The sequence below is a fragment of the Knufia obscura genome (genome assembly GCF_036327395.1).
Source record: "Knufia obscura strain CCFEE 5817 isolate CBS 148926 chromosome Unknown scaffold_9, whole genome shotgun sequence".
NCBI lineage: Eukaryota > Fungi > Ascomycota > Eurotiomycetes > Chaetothyriales > Trichomeriaceae > Knufia > Knufia obscura.
In genome coordinates this window covers 508,166-525,593 of record NW_027042695.1, presented here as the reverse complement: position 1 = coordinate 525,593, position 17,428 = coordinate 508,166, and the positions used below count along the sequence as shown (strand labels likewise).

The following is a 17,428-nucleotide window of genomic DNA, read 5'->3' as shown; positions in this document are numbered from 1 at the left end:
GCATATGTTCTCACCAATGCCTACGCGTCCTCCAACCAACGACCTTTCTACCGCTTACACGCGCGACTTTGCAGCACATAGAAGCAGGACTCGCGACAGTACCAGCCCATAATAAAGCATCATGTCGACACCGTCCTTCACAGACCTGGCATACCGTCCAATGCCGACTCTTGGCCACACAGTTCCAGCACAGTCTCCAGTCCCCAAGTCCGCACAACCCATGACCGCACCCTCGTCAAAAGGCACCGCACAGCTCTCAAAATATGACTCGACTCTCCTCAAATGCCACGCCGAAGCCGAAGCCGAACTCAAAGCTCAATTGTGGCCGCTGGTCGCAGCAAAGATGCAAGCAGCCCTGTATATCCCCGACCAGCTCAACCCCGACGACCTCCAGCACCTCCACTCCCGATTACAAAGCGTCGTTCGTCGACCTGCCAGCACGCATGAAGCTGCTTCTCAGAGTAAAATGACCAAGTCACGCAAGCGCAAAGCAAAGTGTCCTATCGATAGCACATATCCTCCCTCTAAGAAGGCAAAGCAACATCGTTTTACCCTACCAACTATACCCTCAGCCCAACAAGGAAGTATTCGGCAGGCCAGCCATGATCTGCTTACCCCCTATCAGCACAGACTTGTTAACCGCGTCCGAGGCCTCTACCCAGCCATCACATATGAAGAGTGCTACACGAGGTTGGTAGATAGCAAGTGGGATCTAGCAGTCGCACTTCGCAAGATTCACGAGGACAATACCGGCCATCGCCTGATCGTATGAAAGGAGGGAAGGAACGGACCAGGTGTTTGAGCTCACCGCCCTTGGCCCAAGCACAGATGCACGACTAATAGTGTCGAGGGAGATAGCCGTCATGGTCTGAGTGATGGGTTGTCCAGTGGCGACGATAGATAAAGTGAAGCAGATATGACAGAAGGAGGTTAAACAGACACTACCACCATACCTTGACACTGTCACTAAACGATCTCATCTGCCGCAAAAACAGTAGCGCGATAGTGCTTCACACTATCACAAGTACCATTCCTCTCATCCGTGTTAGGCAACACCTGCCAATGTCGAAACTTGTCGCCCAACACACAAGCAACATGCTCGATCTCCTCCCACAACTCATACTCCACGTCTCTACCATTGAAGCGCTCCAGCGTCAAAGTCTTATTCCCAAGAAGCCGGTGGCCTTGACCAGTAGCATGATCGATCGCAGCCCCCTCAGCACTGAACAATTCCACAGTGTCGTACTTTGGATAATTGTGATGCACCGAGAAAGGCTTACGCTTTGCTACCTCTTTTCCACTTCTTGTGATGGCCGCGTCTTCGATAGGATCATACTGCATCATCGCGACTCCGTGGTAATGCCCATCTTCATAGTAGCCGATCGTGTCGACGTAGTGTCCGACCTGATAGAATGGCGCGCCCACCGCTTGTGCCCCAGCTAGGAACGTCTCCTTATCACCACCGCCTGGTCCGTCCTGAGTTAGAAGCTGGTAGAAGTACTCTGGTCCGTAGAAGTTATAGTAAGCAGTAGCCATTAGCGCTTTGCCATGCGAAGCCTTCGATACCAGAAGCTGACCAGACTCCGAGGAGGCGCGCTCGTTCATTGCTGGGGTAGGGAAGTTGATGATCTCGTAGAAATGCTTCGAGGCGGAAGAGGCCCAGAAGTCGGGCCACGTCACCAGACCGGAAGATCGGAATGGTTGTTGCTTGAAAATGTCCTTGGGATCGCGGAGGAGGAAGTTGTCTGCGTCGAGGAAGAGTGCGTTCTCAAAGGAGGTGAACAGTAAGGAGAAGATTTTGACTTGGAACTTCGAGATGGTGGTGGCTTTTGCGCCTACGATGTCATCGAGTCTGACGCAGCGTGCATTCAACGAGGGCAGTAGAGTATCACATAGATAGGCACCGTGTTCTTCTTCGTTCCTGAGGAATAGCTCGACGGGTAGATGACAGCCTGTTCGTCGAAGCATGCGCAAGGAGATGATGAAGATTGGGAGATACCTGCCTCCTGCGGTAGATACGATGCCGCTCGTTCGTGGGCGGAATGGTAGCTGCAAGTCCTTTGTGGCTTCTATATAGTCCTCATGAGCTTGGCGCATTGCAAGGACTGCGTCAGATTCCATGTGTAGAATATCTGGTCGGAGAGTGTCGTTGGTAGCCTTCCAGAAGATGAGACCGCTGTTGTCACGGTATGGCACATCCTTCAAGGGCGGTATCGGCGGCCCGCTTTGCTCAAGCGCTTCGAATAGAGCATTTCCAAACCGCGTATAGACAGCAGGATCATGCTGGGATGGCCGGATAGAGTTTGGTAAGTATCTGAAATCCCAGTCGAGGTTTATCTGGACGAACGCCACCAACGACACGAACACTATTCCGACAACGACCAAAGCGATGAGGCGGTCACGGGTGCGACTCAGGCTCGACGCGAGCATGGCCCTCGATCCGGTGGGCGAAGCAAGATGGACATCACGAAGCAGAAGGTGATCAGAGATGCGACACGATGTATCGTTGTTAGCTTGCCCACTCTGGGGCTTGGTCACCATACGATAAAGTTTGTTGTCGTGGCACATGTCCACTACGGCTAGCTTGAGTGACCAAGCCTGCTTCACTCCTGCCACGAGTAGGGAGGAGTATATAGCACAAATTACCCAAAAAGACTCTCATGATCTCAGAGCAAGCTGATGAAAGCTAGTCCTTCAGAACCAGATAGAGCGCATAGATGAATTGCAACATTGTTCTGACCCTTGATGTCTATTTTTCTGCTCGGTGCCCTGATTGGCTCATAGTAACAGGGATATCGGGCGATGCGTATCATCGGCGGGACATGGCCCGAAAGAGGTTGCAACAGCGTACGCTGATGATGATAGATTCTCTCTCTTCCACCACCACAACCTTGTGCTCATGCTTACTCAATGTCCATAAAACTGGAGAACCCCGGATCACGAGCCTGCGAAGACATGATGATCTGCGTCGCAGATCTCGATCCCATGAGGAGAAGAGCAGAAGATGCACGAACTGTGTAACAAGCTCACTGGGTATAAGAAGACACGATGGGGACTGACTGAATCGTGGTCCGAAAGTCAACCTGACGGACCACAATCAAACGTCTGTCTGTCCAGCCACACTAGCACTCTTCTCCTCCGTCCTCAGAAGATCAACTTCCATACCATGACAACCCCAGCAGATACCAACCCCAGCATCCTCCTCCACGGCCCCAAACGCACCTCAATATCAACCACGTACCTCCCCTTCCCAACCCTATCATCCTACCCACCCGACCACGTCCTCCTCAAAATCGCCTACGTCGGCGTCTGCGGCAGCGACGTCCACTTCTGGACTCACGGCGGGATAGGCGCAGATCATCGGAAATACGCGCAGTACTTCACCGCCCAGACCGCCCCGGTCAACTCAACCAATGACGAACACCCCTTCGCAGGCCTCGTAATGGGCCACGAAGCAACCGCCACAGTCCTCGAGACCGGGCAGAACGTCCAAAATCTAACAGTCGGCGACAACGTAGCCATCGAGCCCGGCGGACCCTGCCGCGAATGCGCGAGGTGCGTCGAGGGCATGTACAATCTCTGTCCTGGTATGAGATTCGCCGCGAGCTTCTATGAGTCCGAACAACGAGATGGAGAAGGTAACGCAATCATGCGTGCTACACCAGGGACATTATGTAAGTACTACGTCCTCCCCGAACAGCTGTGCTATAAACTGCCGGCTCATATCGGATTGGACGAGGGTGTTCTGGTGGAACCGATGGCTGTGGCTGTGCATGCTGTTAGGCTTGCGGGTGTTGGACTGTTACCGAGGGATGGGGGGACGGTTGTGGTTATGGGTGCTGGGACGATTGGGGTGGTGTCTGCGGCTGTGGCGTGTGCGTTTGGGGCTTCGAGGGTGGTACTTTGCGATGTGAACGATTCGCGGCTTGGGTTTGCGGAGCGGTGGCTTGGAGAGGGCGAAGGCGCGGCCAAGCGGGCAGGTGCGACGGTATCGACTTTCTGTGTCGATCCAGCTGAAGCTTCTCCCACGGAAGCCACAAGGCTCAACGAGGAACATAACCTGGGCCTCGGTGTAGATGTAGTCCTCGAAGCAAGCGGTGTCCCCAGCTCTACAGCCCTGGGTATCTACGTTCTCCGTCCAGGTGGAAACATGGTACAGACAGGTCTGTCCAAGAAGCCACTGATGAATGACTTCCCAATCACTGATCTGAGCGAGAAGGAGATCCACTTTCATGGTGCTTTCCGGTACAAAGAGGGAGACTTTGAGGTTGCGCGGAATTTGCTTGCCAGAGGTCTGGTTGGGCCGGTGAAAGAGCTTATCAACCATGTATTTGCATTTGAAGATTTTGAAAGTGCTTGGAAAGCAACGGCGGATGGTAAGGGAATTAAGAACCTGATAAGAGGACCTGATTGAGGAGAGAGAAGTCGATAGTAAGGAAGATCAATATTTGGATGTGCAGCGAATTTCCCGCTCACTGTTCAAGTAATGATCACAAGGAAGCACGCTTCAAGTGCTCATTTTTCACCTTCATACGCACCATCTACAGTTATGAACGCCTTCCCACCACTTACCCTAGGATCAACAGCCAGTATTCTCCTTGTCGGCAAACCCCTAAACTCCGCATATAGCTCTCTCACATTCGTTGCCGTTTCACCCAGCTTCCCGTGCTCGAACACACTCGCCACCATAGCTCCAATTCCCATCCTCGCCTGTATGTCTACGACTCCCCGTCTTCTCGATAACACCAGAGCATTCGCAGCCATGAGAACACCCACCACTGGTAGCAGCAAACGCAACACGATCAGCGCCAGAAATTCTGGTTTCGGCACTCTGGCGACCTGATGCGATTCAGACAGGGTCATATAGTCGGCCTCTTGTTCAAGTAGCATACCCGATGCTAGACCCAAGATGGTACGATCCATGAGCCGGGCGAATTCGTATGCAAGGTCTTTGCTGGTATTGGCGCTAACTGCCGCCGTGTTTAGGCCTGAATTGAAGGTCGCATCTTTTCAGTTGCCGCTGCCGAAAGTAGCGAAGAATGGTGCACCTGCTGTGTAATTCATGGGTGTGATCTTCAATGCCCGAATGTTGCCGCCTGTATCTGAAGTGTATGTTACGTCTGATAGCGTCGTATTGCATGATAATATGCCGTATGTTTTACCGTGGGAATCACAGAGCAGATCCATAGGAGCTTCGTACCGCAGGCCTTCGCCCCAAAGATCCGTAGGCTCTGCGTAAGTACCTACGGGATCGATCATTTCCGGTACCGGCGTTGGCCAATCTCGATTTGGGAGGAACAAAAAGGCGGCTGACCAGATCTGGCCGTTGATCAATCTGGGTACTTTGACATTCAGGCCAAGAGTAATGTTTGTTGCTTTTGAGGAATCGCTGTAGTAAGTCATGTCTATGTGTGACTGGCCCCATTCTCCTTCGAAGATTCCGGACATTTCGAGACCGCCGCTGCGCACCGTACAGTTGTAGGCTATACATTGGCTATGGAGGTAGTAGGCACAGGGGTCTCCTCCAAGATAGCATAGTCTGGCAACTGACTTGCACTGTGTCGAGGAGGCATAGCTGTGAGCTGTGTATGATACTCCAGTCGGGATTTGAGGTACGGTTATCACAGCGGTCTCGCCGTCATCAGCGAGCCGCACGATTGAGCGGTCTGATACGTTGCCTAGCACCTTGAAAGCTTCGCTTGTGTTCTGTAATGTGGGATATGAACCCGCTCCGCCTATTTGGTATATGCAATCCGTCCAGCCACCCGCGTCAGTTCCATTCCAGCATAATTCTGGCAATCGGTGACCTGGGCGGAAGTTTGAATTCGAATAGACACTCTCTCGATTGTACTGTACACTAGAGGTTTTGATGTGCAGTAGCGCGTCGACGATGGGCACTGCTAACGCAAGAGCTAAAAGGGCCCCAAGCATAAAAGCTGTGGAGTGCAAGATGGGGGGCACTGTTGTTTTCTTTTGTCTGGGCTTCACCAGGTATTGCAGGTAGCGATAAAAGTCCAACATGTTACCACCTAGCAGCCGCACACAAAGCTCGAACTGATATGGAGATGGTAGTTTGTATATGCTTGGCCTAGCTGAAGCTTTCCGCATTGTGAACGCCGTTATGTAAGAGAAGAGGGCCATGGCGACCGGCACAAGCGCAAGCGCAAGCGTTGAAGCGAGAGATGAGATGAAGACTAGTCGGGTGGCTGAGTAGTTGACATAGTACTCATCGTTGTTTAGGCCTCGATGGCGGTTGTCTTCTGTGATGCTGTCCAGGTCCCGAAGAGTTTCGTTGGGAGGCTCGAGGTTGGCATATATCAGATACACAAGGACGGCAGACAATGCGACCGGCAGTAGTAGCAGGACGCAAGCTAGCACTATTTCATTCATGCTGGCTCGCATCAGGGAAGGTCGTGAACGGGCTTCGCATAGCTGCTGAGAACCGGCCTTAGTGGAGAGCTCGTCGACTAAGCTTGACTGTTCATTGGAGATATCCATCATGTTCGTGGTCTCGCTATCTGCCAGGTTACCGGATGTAATCGAGTATTCAGACACTCTAGTATGTGCATCGTTGTGTGTGGAAGCGACTACATATCCATTGTGCGCTGAGACAGGTATGCTAGTCGTTTGTTGCTCGCTCATTCTCGACGGCAGAGGTTTGCGCTGAATAGAGCGTGCTGGTGGTATTCTTCCTTCCATTACTTTGGCATCGAGTCCAAGCAGACGACACGATTCGTACAAAGTGCCTCAAGCATGGGTTGATATCTTGGGCGGCGGGGAACCCCATGACGAGACAGATCGTGCATTTCCCTCTCCTCCATTGAGGTCGCATTTCCCGATTAGCACCTCTGTACTACATCGAGTTCCAGGTGAGCCTGGATCCCAGGCAAGTCCAGCCTTAAGCATCTGGGCTTGCCGGGCCGGAATGCTTCGATGAAAGCTTTTCCACCAATAGAGTCACAGATCGATGTTGTTAGTGCGGCAGCATGCGAGAAGAGATCCTAGGCGAGATGGAGTGATTGGCGAGAATCCTAGCTGATACGCTGGATTGAGGAACTGGTGTTCTGAGACTTCCTGCTTCGCGAGGCAGACACACTCATGTAGGCTCGATATGGGCGCTTCCAGCCAGGACTTACCCTGCACCGCTGCAGGGCAAACGCGGAGTAACGAGGCGTTGACATCGACTATCGGAATCGTGGCAGAGCTCTCGTAAATTCAGCCTATCGACGAGGCTTATGGTCAGACCATAGCAGTTACCGACAATCGCTCCATCGCGTGCTAAGGTAGTGCCTAGAGGCGCTCGAGCTGCAAAATCATGTCAATATTGTTGCCACATCTTGTATTCACAGAAGCCACGACAGCAAACAGCACAACGAACGCCTCCTGGTGGGAAACCAGAAAGTCGGGATATGGATGCAGCACCTGCTTGATCGAGTCCAGGATCCATGTATGGCTGGGCTGTATGCGCCTGGTGATTTTCACGAAGCGATATATGACAGTTTACCACCGTTTTCAGTGCCATGCAGGTGGCTGCAGGATCGAGGCCACCGTCAATTTATCAATATTTATCAATATGATCTAGTGCGAGAAAACTCCGGATGACGGATAATGCTGGCGGTGCGGAGGCGAAGGATGCCCCCCAGCCTGCAAGAAGATAAAGTTACCTTTTACTGGTAGGCACACCGGTTACAGTAGACCCAACTTGAAGCTTAGCAACACCGACTACCCAGTGTCTGCATATCTGAGGCAACCATTTCGGGAGTCCAGCATAGAATCAGTCAGAACGAGCAGGGACAGATTCAGAGACCGAAGGATCTTCCTAACCACGATAAGAAGCGCAAAACAAGTTGCGTAGTAGCCGCGGCAATGGAATGTGATCACGTACCGTGGTGAAAGTAGGAATGTATTTCATAATGGTATACCAGCCATTTGTGAGTCTACCTAACTATGCACGTTGTACAGAAGATACTGCGTGAGGATGGTGCCATCGAATGTGGCCGAATCGCTTTGTCCATGCCACAATTTAGATTGTGATGCTTTAAAGAATACTGGGAAGCCTCCACTCGGCATGCGAGACCTGGCGAAGGTTCACCACACCGATGGAACACAAGTGCCAGCTCGGTACATCTGTTCCTAGCCCTGCAATGTATGTGTGCCTCCCTTTTGAGCCACTAGTCGACCAACCGAATAGTTATGGTATGCGGAACGAATCCCATTGCCACTGCAGACGACGCATCTACCAGTGGTAGCCCTGAAAGATCGAAAATTATCTGCCTGCTCTGTAGAACGTCGGTCGGAGAGTCTCGAGTGAGTATGCTTGCTGCTGCTCCCATGTAAGAGTACGAATCAGTATGATCGACCTGAGATTGGGCAATCTATCGTTCGAAACGGCAAAATCTTGCAACTCTTGCCTAGTGGTAGCATCGGCTTCGCCGATCCGCAATTCAAGGAGCGAATCTGGCAGCTTGTACACGAACGGAGGAGCCTTGCTGCCTATGGCGTCCGGATCCGGTCCATCATCATCTGAAGCTTCTTCTTCTTCTTCAGGTGTGAGGATCAGATCATAACGCCTGATCGTTAGTGTTTGTAGATGTGTGAACATTCGTAAGCTCGATATCTCTGTGCCATCTTCTGATACTACCCTGGTTATGGCGTTGATGTATAGATGTCGAAGACTTCCAGTGGTTCTTCGAAGTGCATTGACAACGCCGTATGCGGTGGCATAGTCTTGACTGTTACCACCACCCTCATAGTGAAATCGTTGTAGGTTTGGGAAGTCGGAATCCTCGATGATAGCGGCGGTGAATAGCCTCTGATTCTGGAGGATGAGTTGTTGCATGGACAAGCTTGGACTCTGCTTAGCAAATGCTAGAGTCTAGATTATGCATGACATCCTACTCCTGTGTGTGTGCCATACCGAGATTCGTGGCCACGGATGCGATTCCATGTCACAGGTTGAGAGACGAGGACTGCCATGCTGGCTCAATTTGCGAAAGAGGTATCAAGGTGTCCTGTGGACTATGGCATCCGGGGATGCTGAGTTTCTCGATGTGGAACAGCTCACAATAGGTGAGCTAGAGAATATGTACAGAGCTGACTGGAGGGAAAACTTCGCAACTTACTGTTATGGTAGCTTAATGTTGAGGCATACTCGTGCCACTGCCACTGTCTTACTGCTCGTCGTCTTGGACTGACCTTTCCGTCGGGCAGTAGCTTTCCACCATCGCCATGTGGCTGTTACAGCTGATGCCCGCGGAGCTGCGTTTTTCGGTCCTCACGCTACGACTTGACACTTAAATCTTGGGAATTTCCCCCCACATTCGCAGCTTCGCTTTCCTCCTTGGCCTTCACTGCCTTCTCTTTCTCCCTCTGCTCTAGATAGGCGGCTCTCTTGGCTTTGATACCCTCAAGAAGCGGATTCTTCAAAGCCTTCCTAGCTGCTTCCTGTCCTGCCGCGTTCTTGCTCTCTGCTTCACCACTTCCTAGACGCTGATTTTCGTGGCCCCAGCCCGTCAGATACACTCCAATAAAGTATTTTGTCAAGCCTTTCTCTCTAAGAGGAAGGGGGTCCTTTTCATCGATGTAGCTGAGCTTGATACCTGGAACAAGCAGGATCTTTCCTAGTTCTTCCTTGCTCTTGACGTTGGTGACCATAGTCATACCCAGCTTATCGAGGATTGGCTCCCACAATGCAGTCACCCACTTCTTAGCTGTGTCGTAGCCTTTGTGAGGGTTCTCGTCGGAAAGCACGATAGCGCAAATGTATGCCTCGAACAGATCGCCATGAATCTTGACCCAGTCTCTTGGTTGGACGTTCCCTATTGCGATTTTGAGACGTTTGTCGAGACCATACTGGCGAGCAAATTTGCAAATGGTATCATTCTTGACTAACTCCTCTCTGACTGCGGACATCTTGCCTGGAGTGGAGGAAGTATATCTGTTGAAGATGACCTCGCTGGCCATGAGTTCGAGATGTGCATCTCCAAGAAACTCTAGTCGTTCGTAGTTGACGTGTTCTTTATTGTCCGGGTCTTGAACTGCGAGACTGGAATGGGTGAAGACTGCTTTTTCGTATTGGGGTGAGATAGGCGGTAGTGGTGGCTTGCCCTGCGAATGTGCTCCGGTCGACGGAGTGCCATTCTCAGAGCGATATTTCTTGAATGGTTGATCAGATGAGCTTCGATGCTCGGCTTTGCGCTTCTGTGATGGCATATTGAATAATATTCACGGCCACGTATCAGATGGGGTCAATCTGATGTTTGACTGGAGATGCAAGCGAAGTGACTATGGCAATACTTGGAGATGAATACACAGTAAAGTTACAATATGTGTACTCGTGTGAAGGGATGTGAACAAGCTTGGGACGAACAGATTCGGGATGGGTTTTGCGCTCCGAACGACGTGGATTCATGGAAGGCAGCTATAAGCGAGCCGCCCCAGTCGGGCAACTTTTGACGCCCGCAATTCGTCTCGATGTCGCTATCACCGTCGACCGCTTCCTAAGACATCACTGAGAATATCGCCAACAGTCGGCAACATGGCGGCCTCTGTATCAAAAGCCAGGCTGCTCGACCTGGCAAGAGTAAGTTCACTTCCGGTGCCCATGACGGTCTGCATGATGCGACGCTCGAGTTCTTTACTATAATGCCCTCTGAGCATATCTGACAAGCCACGACAGACACAATGCAATATCTTCGGTACAACATTCAACCCAAATCGGATACGTATGGGCAACAGTGTTCTCCGCGAAAGATTAAAAGGTCCAGCTTTGGCCGCATATTATCCTCGAAACTCTGTCACGATAGCAGATATCCAGAAGGAGTTCAAGCGCTATGATATGGAGACATGGAACGAGGAGGAAGAGGACAGATTAGAAGGCTTGCAGATTGCCAAGTTGAGAGGAAAGGGTGCTCCCAAGAAGAAGAGGGAAGCGAACAGTACGAATATCCATCCTATAATGATGCGCTGTGTACTGACAATACTCCAGCAAGCAAGAAAGGGAGGAAGAAGAAGTGATCAACAAGCTCAACCGCTTGGACATAATGTACATGATACCCTGTATGAAAAGAGCTTGCACCAGCGGTACAATTTCCGACATGTTCAATCTGCGTCGAGAATCTTCTGCATGTTCCCATACAACTACAGTCACGGAATCCTGTGGCGAGGTTGATCTATCACAGAGCATTACGAGCTTCTTCAAAACGGCCTCGAGAACAGTCGAACCGCAAGGATGAGGCACCGATGACCCATGATATGAAGCACATCATTGGCCGCTAGCCTTTCAGAAAGACTGGCGCGACAGTGCAGATCATACAAAGGCCTTCGAGAAAGGTTATCTCTGAGCATCCGAGAGCACAGCATCGACGTGGGCAGCAAGTTCCTTTGCAGTGTCTCGAAAGGATTTCACGATGGCGCATCACTTCTTGCAGGCACGTGACCCCGAGATTCCTCCGCAGCACTGGGAGGAACTTCTCCGCAGCCGTTCGTACGGAAAGCTCAAGGTCCTCCACGCTTCTTCCTTGGATCCAGCAATCGTCATGCTACATCACTCAGGGAAAGACGCGTTGCGGGGTGCTTCAGAGTCTTGCTTCTGCTTCGCAATTAATACGAGCACTTCTCAAGCATTACCTTCAGCCTGCTAACTCCTTCGAACACTAAACAAGCACAGATATTCCTGACAAGGCACCATGTCTCTTCACGAAGTCCAAACAGGCTCCGGCCGACTGTCTGGCAAGGTTGCCCTAGTAACCGGTGAGCTCTCTGTCAGTGAATGCTCATATCCCACGCGCTGACCTGCTCTCAGGTGCTGCTTCAGGTTTCGGCCGTGCCATTACCCAGCGATTTATCACAGAGGGTGCAAAAGTGGTCGCTGCTGATATGAACGGCGATGGCCTAACAAAGAGCTTCGGAGACTCCCCAGATACTCACGTCCAGACCATTACCGCCAATGTGACCTCCGAGAGTGACTGGCAGAAAATGGTCCAGCTTGCAAAGGACAAATTTGGTGGGGTCGACATTCTGATCAATAATGCTGGAACATCCTACAAGAACAAGCCAACCTTGGATGTCACCGAGGATGAGTTCGACAAGGTTATGGCCGTCAATGTCAAGAGCATCTATTTCAGCATACCGGCAATCATCCCTGCTATGAAAGAAAGAGGTGGAGGCAGCATAATCAACATTGCAAGTATTGGCGCTATGAGACCGAGGCCTGGACTTGTCTGGTATAATGCAAGCAAGGGTGCCGTTGCGAATGTACGTTCTCCTGCACGTTTCTCTCGTTCTCCTGCTAACGATTTCTAGGCCTCGAAAGGTCTGGCAGCGGAATATGGAAAAGAAAACATCCGAGTCAATGCTGTGTGCCCTCTGCTTTCTGCCACACCTCTGTTCGAGAACTTTGTCGGAGTTCCACCAACAGAAGAAAACATCCAGGTGAGTTGTTCATCCTCATGAAGTTGATTATGCTGACTGTACAGAAATTCTTGGGCAATGTGCCGCTCGGACGTCTCACAGATCCCATGGACATCGCCAATATATGCTTGTACCTAGGAAGCGACGAAGGCAAGTTCGTCACGGGCATCAATTTGGAGATTGATGGTGGCAGAGCGGTTGGCGCCTGAGTTCTGTAGAATCAAAACTTTCTACTGGTGGTGGCTCTTACTTCATGCTGACGGCCACCGATACTGAACTTGCCCTGGTCACGAGGTATGCCGCTCTTCACCATGTGATGCTCCTATGAGACATACTTTGTGTTCAATAACAGTTCGGTGTCCTGATCTTCTGGACAACTTCTCATTCAGTCTTTTTGCGATTTCAACCTGCGTCCACTATGCTTTCACACGACTCTTACTAGCAGAATGGCTTCGCTGAAGCGCCAAACCCCAACAACATATATCCTCTGTCATCTACTGATCTCAACAGCTTACTTCTTTGCTAGATCACATCATTGAACATAGGTATGGTGCTCATCAAGCACAATCTTCGCCCTCTTCCCGGCATCAACGATAGAGAACGCGACAGGAACAACACGACACCATCACAGTGTCGACCTACTCAAGAGTCTATAAGCTTTGGGTCAGCTCCGTCTTACAGATATGTGTTGAAAAAGAGAAATTGGCAGCGAATGGACACATTGCCGGCATTGCTCGCTTGGCAGCAGGCACAAGATCCTGACGTCGGCTTGCTTCTCCAGAAACTTCATCCTCGACATTCCTCATTCACCACGTTCGCCCTATAGCCAACCACCAATTTGTCCGCCCACTAGGCTTGCGATCGACCTTCGACCTTATCAACCGTTGCATGCGTTTTAGGCATGGGACACCCTGGCAAAGGCTACAGTGCCTACTACGACACTAGTAAGCGACGAGACAACGAGGGCGGCAATGCGCACCTGCGCAAGAGAATTAAATCAGAAGCACCTCTCGGTCAACAACTTCGCACCGCTACGCCTTCTGACCCCGACCATCGAAGACGGATCCGAGCACTCCAAGGGCTACCACCAGAAGATGGAGACGAACAGGACGGTGATAACATGAGCCCTCAAACCACGCAGAAGAAGTCGCATAAGGCAAGCCAAGGCAATGTGATGGATGATGCCACTCGCGAAGGCAACTCCGGCCGCGGCAGACCTACAGTACCTGACATGAGTGACATCTTGAACAACTTCAAACCACCAGAAGGTCCTCGCGTCTTCAAAAGTGAGCCTATAGATAACGATGTCTGGGAGAGCATGTTGGCCGACAAGGAGAAGGCAAAGAAGAAATCGAAGAAAGACAAGCGGAATATCGCAGAGCAGTCAGCAACCCCAGCAAGAGAGATGTCAAGCGAGACACCTGAAGTATCAGCGCATCGGCGTGCTCGTGCTGGACTGAATACCAGGAGATCAGCTCAGCCTGTATCGTCAGACTTCGTAGACTTGACAGAAGAAACTCCAAGCGAAGGAGGCAGCGTCCCACCGCCGGCCATTCAAGCACCAACACAAGGTCCGACATCTAATCTACCACGACCATTAACTACTGCGCAAATACAGATCATGGATCAGATTGATGTACCACAGGGCATTCTACAGCAAGCAATCGATATCTACCGTCGCGAAAGTACAGCTATGCCAACCAACGTTAAGAAGTGGGCACAGCTGAAGAACTTCGTCGCTCAACATCCGGCATCTTTCATCTCTCCTCAACTATGCTTGATCGCGCAAGCTCATGCTTTTCATGCGGCATCAGCACCTTCCTTACCAAGACCACCTCCTCCTCCATCAACCAGCACACCGGTGGTCAGCAATAATGCTAATGCAAGAACGCCAACTCAGCCTCGTGCAGCTCGAGCAACGTCGATGAACAGGTACGCCGCGAGAGAAACCCGTGCAAGTCCGGAAACGCCTCGTATCAAAACTGAACCTGAAGAAACATCGCAGCCACAGCACCAACCCGAAGCAGATATACGACGACCCAGAGATGTCCACCCAAATCCTCCTGTTCAGACCACCAGCAATAAAACTCCACGTATACCGACACCGCCAACTCAGTCGGCGGCTCACACACCTCACGAGTTGGCGAACCAGCCCACAGACACCCACACCACCACAACACAAATCCAAAAACTCCTTCAACCAAGCAACCTCATGCCCGACATTCTTCCCCCAGACGCCCCACACGGTCACCCACATCTAGTCCAGCTCTGGCACCCAACATTGCTCAGCCTCCCCATCGAACAACACGACCACCTCAATATCCAGGACACCGTCATGTCGATCCTCGCAAAGTACGACCTAAAGACGAAAAGCGTTATCAGCGCATTTCTGGATACGAAGAAAGTCAATCACTTCTTTTTCCTGTTCAAGGCGAGAGAGGGCAATTTACATTCGTGGAGTGTGGAGAGGGAGGAGGATGTAATCACAGTAAGCACATCTAGTCACGTCCTTCAGTCATGCGCGTACCCGCCTGCCATCCCTATACATCACCGTCCATCATTCTTCGTTCTCGTGCAATCGCTAACATCCCAGATCGGCATCGAACGTCCAACCCGCGCCCCAAACCTCAACACAACAGACCAATCCCGTCCCTCCTCCGGCCAATACGACCTAACAATCCAATACCGCATGCCACCCCCTATCAGTATCTCCCCACCAGAAACCACAGCTCCAGCTCCAGGCCCATTCCGCATCGACCCAGACAACATCACACCCGCCGACCTCGACCGCCACCTCGCCTCCCAAGCTCAGCCTCAAAACACCCTCAAATACCCCGCCCCCTGGACCCTAATCCACACCTCCATCTTCCCCTCCAGCCCTGATCTGTTTACCTTCTTGCATCATACACCGCCGACGAGAGGCGCAGATGAACACGAACTATTCACGCATCCGCGGCAGACATCTCAGCTGCCGGGTGGGTATCTGAGCATGTTTGCGCGGTATATGGCGCAGACTGCGTTTGGGAGTACGATTATGGATGCGGAGGTGCAGGTTGCGTTTGGGCGGAAGGTGAGGTATGACTCTGTGCTTGGACGGGTGAGAGCGCTGTGGGATTATGCGCTTAAGGGGGCGAAGACGCAGAGGGCGAAGAGGGAGAGGGGGGAGTATAATCGGCCGACGAAGGGGGGTTCTTCTGGAGGTGCGGGTGTTGGACGTGGGCATAGCCATGGAAGTAAAGAGGTGCCGGGATATGGTGTTAGTGGGGAGTTTTTGGCTGGTGGGGTGCCTGGTGTTGGATCGGGTGAGGATGGGAGGGGTGCGAGTACGCTTGTGGGTGAGGTTGGTGAGGAGGTTGGTGGTGAGGAAGGTGAGGATGAGGAGAGGATGAGGAAGAGGGTTAAGAGGGAGAGAATGAGGGAGAGGGAGAGGGGTCGAGGTGATGGGGAGAGTGGGAGTGAGTACTATGATGGGAGTGGTAGCGAGTGAGTGAGGAGATGAAGGAGGTTGGAGTTGACGCACAGGTGCAGACAGATATGGTGCGACAAGGAGAAAAGTTTTGGTTTAGTTGCAGCATTTGATGGGCTTTGCGTGCTGGTGATGCGTTCTGCGAGGGCGGTTCGGTATGAGCGCTGGTTTTAAACATTAGAGATTGTCGAGCTGACTGGCTCGGTCAACATCCACAATTGCCTATGCAATGATCGATAGCACAAATTCAATAGCGTTTGAGGCGATTTATCGACACTTTTTAGTCTTGGTTTCTGAGAAATCCAAACTTTTTATAATGAGTCCATTCACAGCTCAGACAGAAGCTGATTTGAACCAAGAGCCAGCTTATGATGAATGCAGGCCAGAGATGATGTTGAGAACAGCACAGTGAAACATTGAGAACATGTTCGCCGGAGCATGTCGCTGCGCGTTCAGCGAAAACCAACACTTCACCGAGTCTTGCTTGCATGGTAACGCACCATACCTCTGAGACAGATATGAACCGGACTTCTGCACTGCATGGTGAGTAGCTCTTCCCAGATCTCGATTCTCGGTCATTCTCATGCTCATGTCTAGCTTCCGACAGAAAGAGAACCTCGTGCCTGAAGCTGGATCGATCTTTCCTCGGCAACAATGGTCATGCAGCACAAGCGCTCTTGCCTTTCCTGAGACCTTCAGCACCTGCCTGATATCTCGTCCGTGGTCAATACTTATGTCGTCCAAGTTTAACACCGCAAACTTTCACCAACCAGTTCTCACATCTTGGTTTCTGCATATAGTTCTTCCACTACCCGTTTTGGACACATTGGTTCTTCATCAACAGCTTCCCAACCAACAAACAGAACATCTATCAAGATGCATCAACACGAAGGCGTAACGGAGCTCGACGTTATCTGGCTCGCCTTCTACTACCCCTTCTGCATCATTCTGGCCGCCATAATATGCCACTTGACCTACGCTCAATTAGAAGAGTCTGTCAAAGCAACACTGAAAGAGCAAGGGATTCCAGCACCAGACACCGAAGACAAAGGGTCGCATGATCTCCCCGTCGATGAAGTCACAGGACAAAAAGCTTCACCCTGGAGTCTAGAAGTGTCGATTCCCATCAGTCTCTTTCATACTGTCTTCCAAATCTATCTATTCCACCAAGCGGCAGACCATGCAAACTTCATTGCACGAGAGAATGTATGAGCTAAGCTGGCTTGTGGCTTCTACATGCTGTGCTGGACAGTCGGTTTCGGAGGATTTCTTTACGACATGTTTGATACTGTGAAGAGCCCTCTAAAGCTTCTGCCATCGTGAGTTGCTGCTTCTGATCCGCAATGAGCTTGACAGTGCTGACAGAAAATAGGGACACCCGAGCCTGGAGAGGAATGAAGTGTCACGAAATCTTGGGCAAGATAGCGGTCGCCAGCATGGTGGTGCCCTGGGTCAGACACTTGCTTGCCTGAAGCTGGGAGGTTGACCACTGGCGCTGCCGACAGACACACGGAGAAGTAAGATGACGGGAGTTCTGGTCTTTCTTGTACA

The 17,428-nt window shown here is 51.4% G+C and overlaps 10 protein-coding genes across 10 annotated transcripts; 6 read left to right on the top strand and 4 right to left on the bottom strand.

The window, feature by feature from the left end:
• Nucleotides 1-121: 121 nt before the first annotated feature.
• Nucleotides 122-772, top strand: PMZ80_007531 (uncharacterized protein; the record flags this gene model as incomplete). The annotated part of the gene is made up of 1 exon (XM_064875939.1): nt 122-772. The coding sequence occupies one exon, from the start codon at nt 122-124 to the stop codon at nt 770-772; it is 651 nt and encodes a 216-aa protein (XP_064728203.1).
• Nucleotides 773-966: 194 nt separating this feature from the next.
• On the bottom strand, nt 967-2,430 carry MNN2_1 (mannosyltransferase; the record flags this gene model as incomplete). Its single annotated transcript, XM_064875938.1, has 1 exon — nt 967-2,430. The coding sequence occupies one exon, from the start codon at nt 2,428-2,430 to the stop codon at nt 967-969; it is 1,464 nt and encodes a 487-aa protein (XP_064728202.1).
• Nucleotides 2,431-3,166: 736 nt separating this feature from the next.
• On the top strand, nt 3,167-4,414 carry PMZ80_007529 (uncharacterized protein; the record flags this gene model as incomplete). Its single annotated transcript, XM_064875937.1, has 1 exon — nt 3,167-4,414. One exon carries the CDS (start codon nt 3,167-3,169, stop codon nt 4,412-4,414), a length of 1,248 nt encoding a protein of 415 aa, XP_064728201.1.
• A 596-nt stretch (nt 4,415-5,010) lies between these two features.
• Nucleotides 5,011-6,642, bottom strand: PMZ80_007528 (uncharacterized protein; the record flags this gene model as incomplete). Its single annotated transcript, XM_064875936.1, has 1 exon — nt 5,011-6,642. One exon carries the CDS (start codon nt 6,640-6,642, stop codon nt 5,011-5,013), a length of 1,632 nt encoding a protein of 543 aa, XP_064728200.1.
• A 1,624-nt stretch (nt 6,643-8,266) lies between these two features.
• PMZ80_007527 (uncharacterized protein) lies at nt 8,267-8,976 on the bottom strand (the record flags this gene model as incomplete). Its single annotated transcript, XM_064875935.1, has 2 exons — nt 8,267-8,846; nt 8,918-8,976. The coding sequence occupies 2 exons, from the start codon at nt 8,974-8,976 to the stop codon at nt 8,267-8,269; spliced, it is 639 nt and encodes a 212-aa protein (XP_064728199.1).
• Nucleotides 8,977-9,279: 303 nt separating this feature from the next.
• PMZ80_007526 (uncharacterized protein) lies at nt 9,280-10,212 on the bottom strand (the record flags this gene model as incomplete). Its single annotated transcript, XM_064875934.1, has 1 exon — nt 9,280-10,212. The coding sequence occupies one exon, from the start codon at nt 10,210-10,212 to the stop codon at nt 9,280-9,282; it is 933 nt and encodes a 310-aa protein (XP_064728198.1).
• Nucleotides 10,213-10,537: 325 nt separating this feature from the next.
• RSM27 (mitochondral 37S ribosomal protein S27) lies at nt 10,538-11,016 on the top strand (the record flags this gene model as incomplete). Its single annotated transcript, XM_064875933.1, has 3 exons — nt 10,538-10,582; nt 10,679-10,937; nt 10,988-11,016. The coding sequence occupies 3 exons, from the start codon at nt 10,538-10,540 to the stop codon at nt 11,014-11,016; spliced, it is 333 nt and encodes a 110-aa protein (XP_064728197.1).
• A 671-nt stretch (nt 11,017-11,687) lies between these two features.
• PMZ80_007524 (uncharacterized protein) lies at nt 11,688-12,620 on the top strand (the record flags this gene model as incomplete). Its single annotated transcript, XM_064875932.1, has 4 exons — nt 11,688-11,751; nt 11,804-12,255; nt 12,304-12,432; nt 12,477-12,620. 4 exons carry the CDS (start codon nt 11,688-11,690, stop codon nt 12,618-12,620), a joined length of 789 nt encoding a protein of 262 aa, XP_064728196.1.
• Nucleotides 12,621-13,312: 692 nt separating this feature from the next.
• Nucleotides 13,313-15,898, top strand: PMZ80_007523 (uncharacterized protein; the record flags this gene model as incomplete). Its single annotated transcript, XM_064875931.1, has 2 exons — nt 13,313-14,899; nt 15,005-15,898. The coding sequence occupies 2 exons, from the start codon at nt 13,313-13,315 to the stop codon at nt 15,896-15,898; spliced, it is 2,481 nt and encodes an 826-aa protein (XP_064728195.1).
• An 855-nt stretch (nt 15,899-16,753) lies between these two features.
• PMZ80_007522 (uncharacterized protein) lies at nt 16,754-17,089 on the top strand (the record flags this gene model as incomplete). The annotated part of the gene is made up of 1 exon (XM_064875930.1): nt 16,754-17,089. The coding sequence occupies one exon, from the start codon at nt 16,754-16,756 to the stop codon at nt 17,087-17,089; it is 336 nt and encodes a 111-aa protein (XP_064728194.1).
• Between the last annotated feature and the right edge of the window lie 339 nt (nt 17,090-17,428).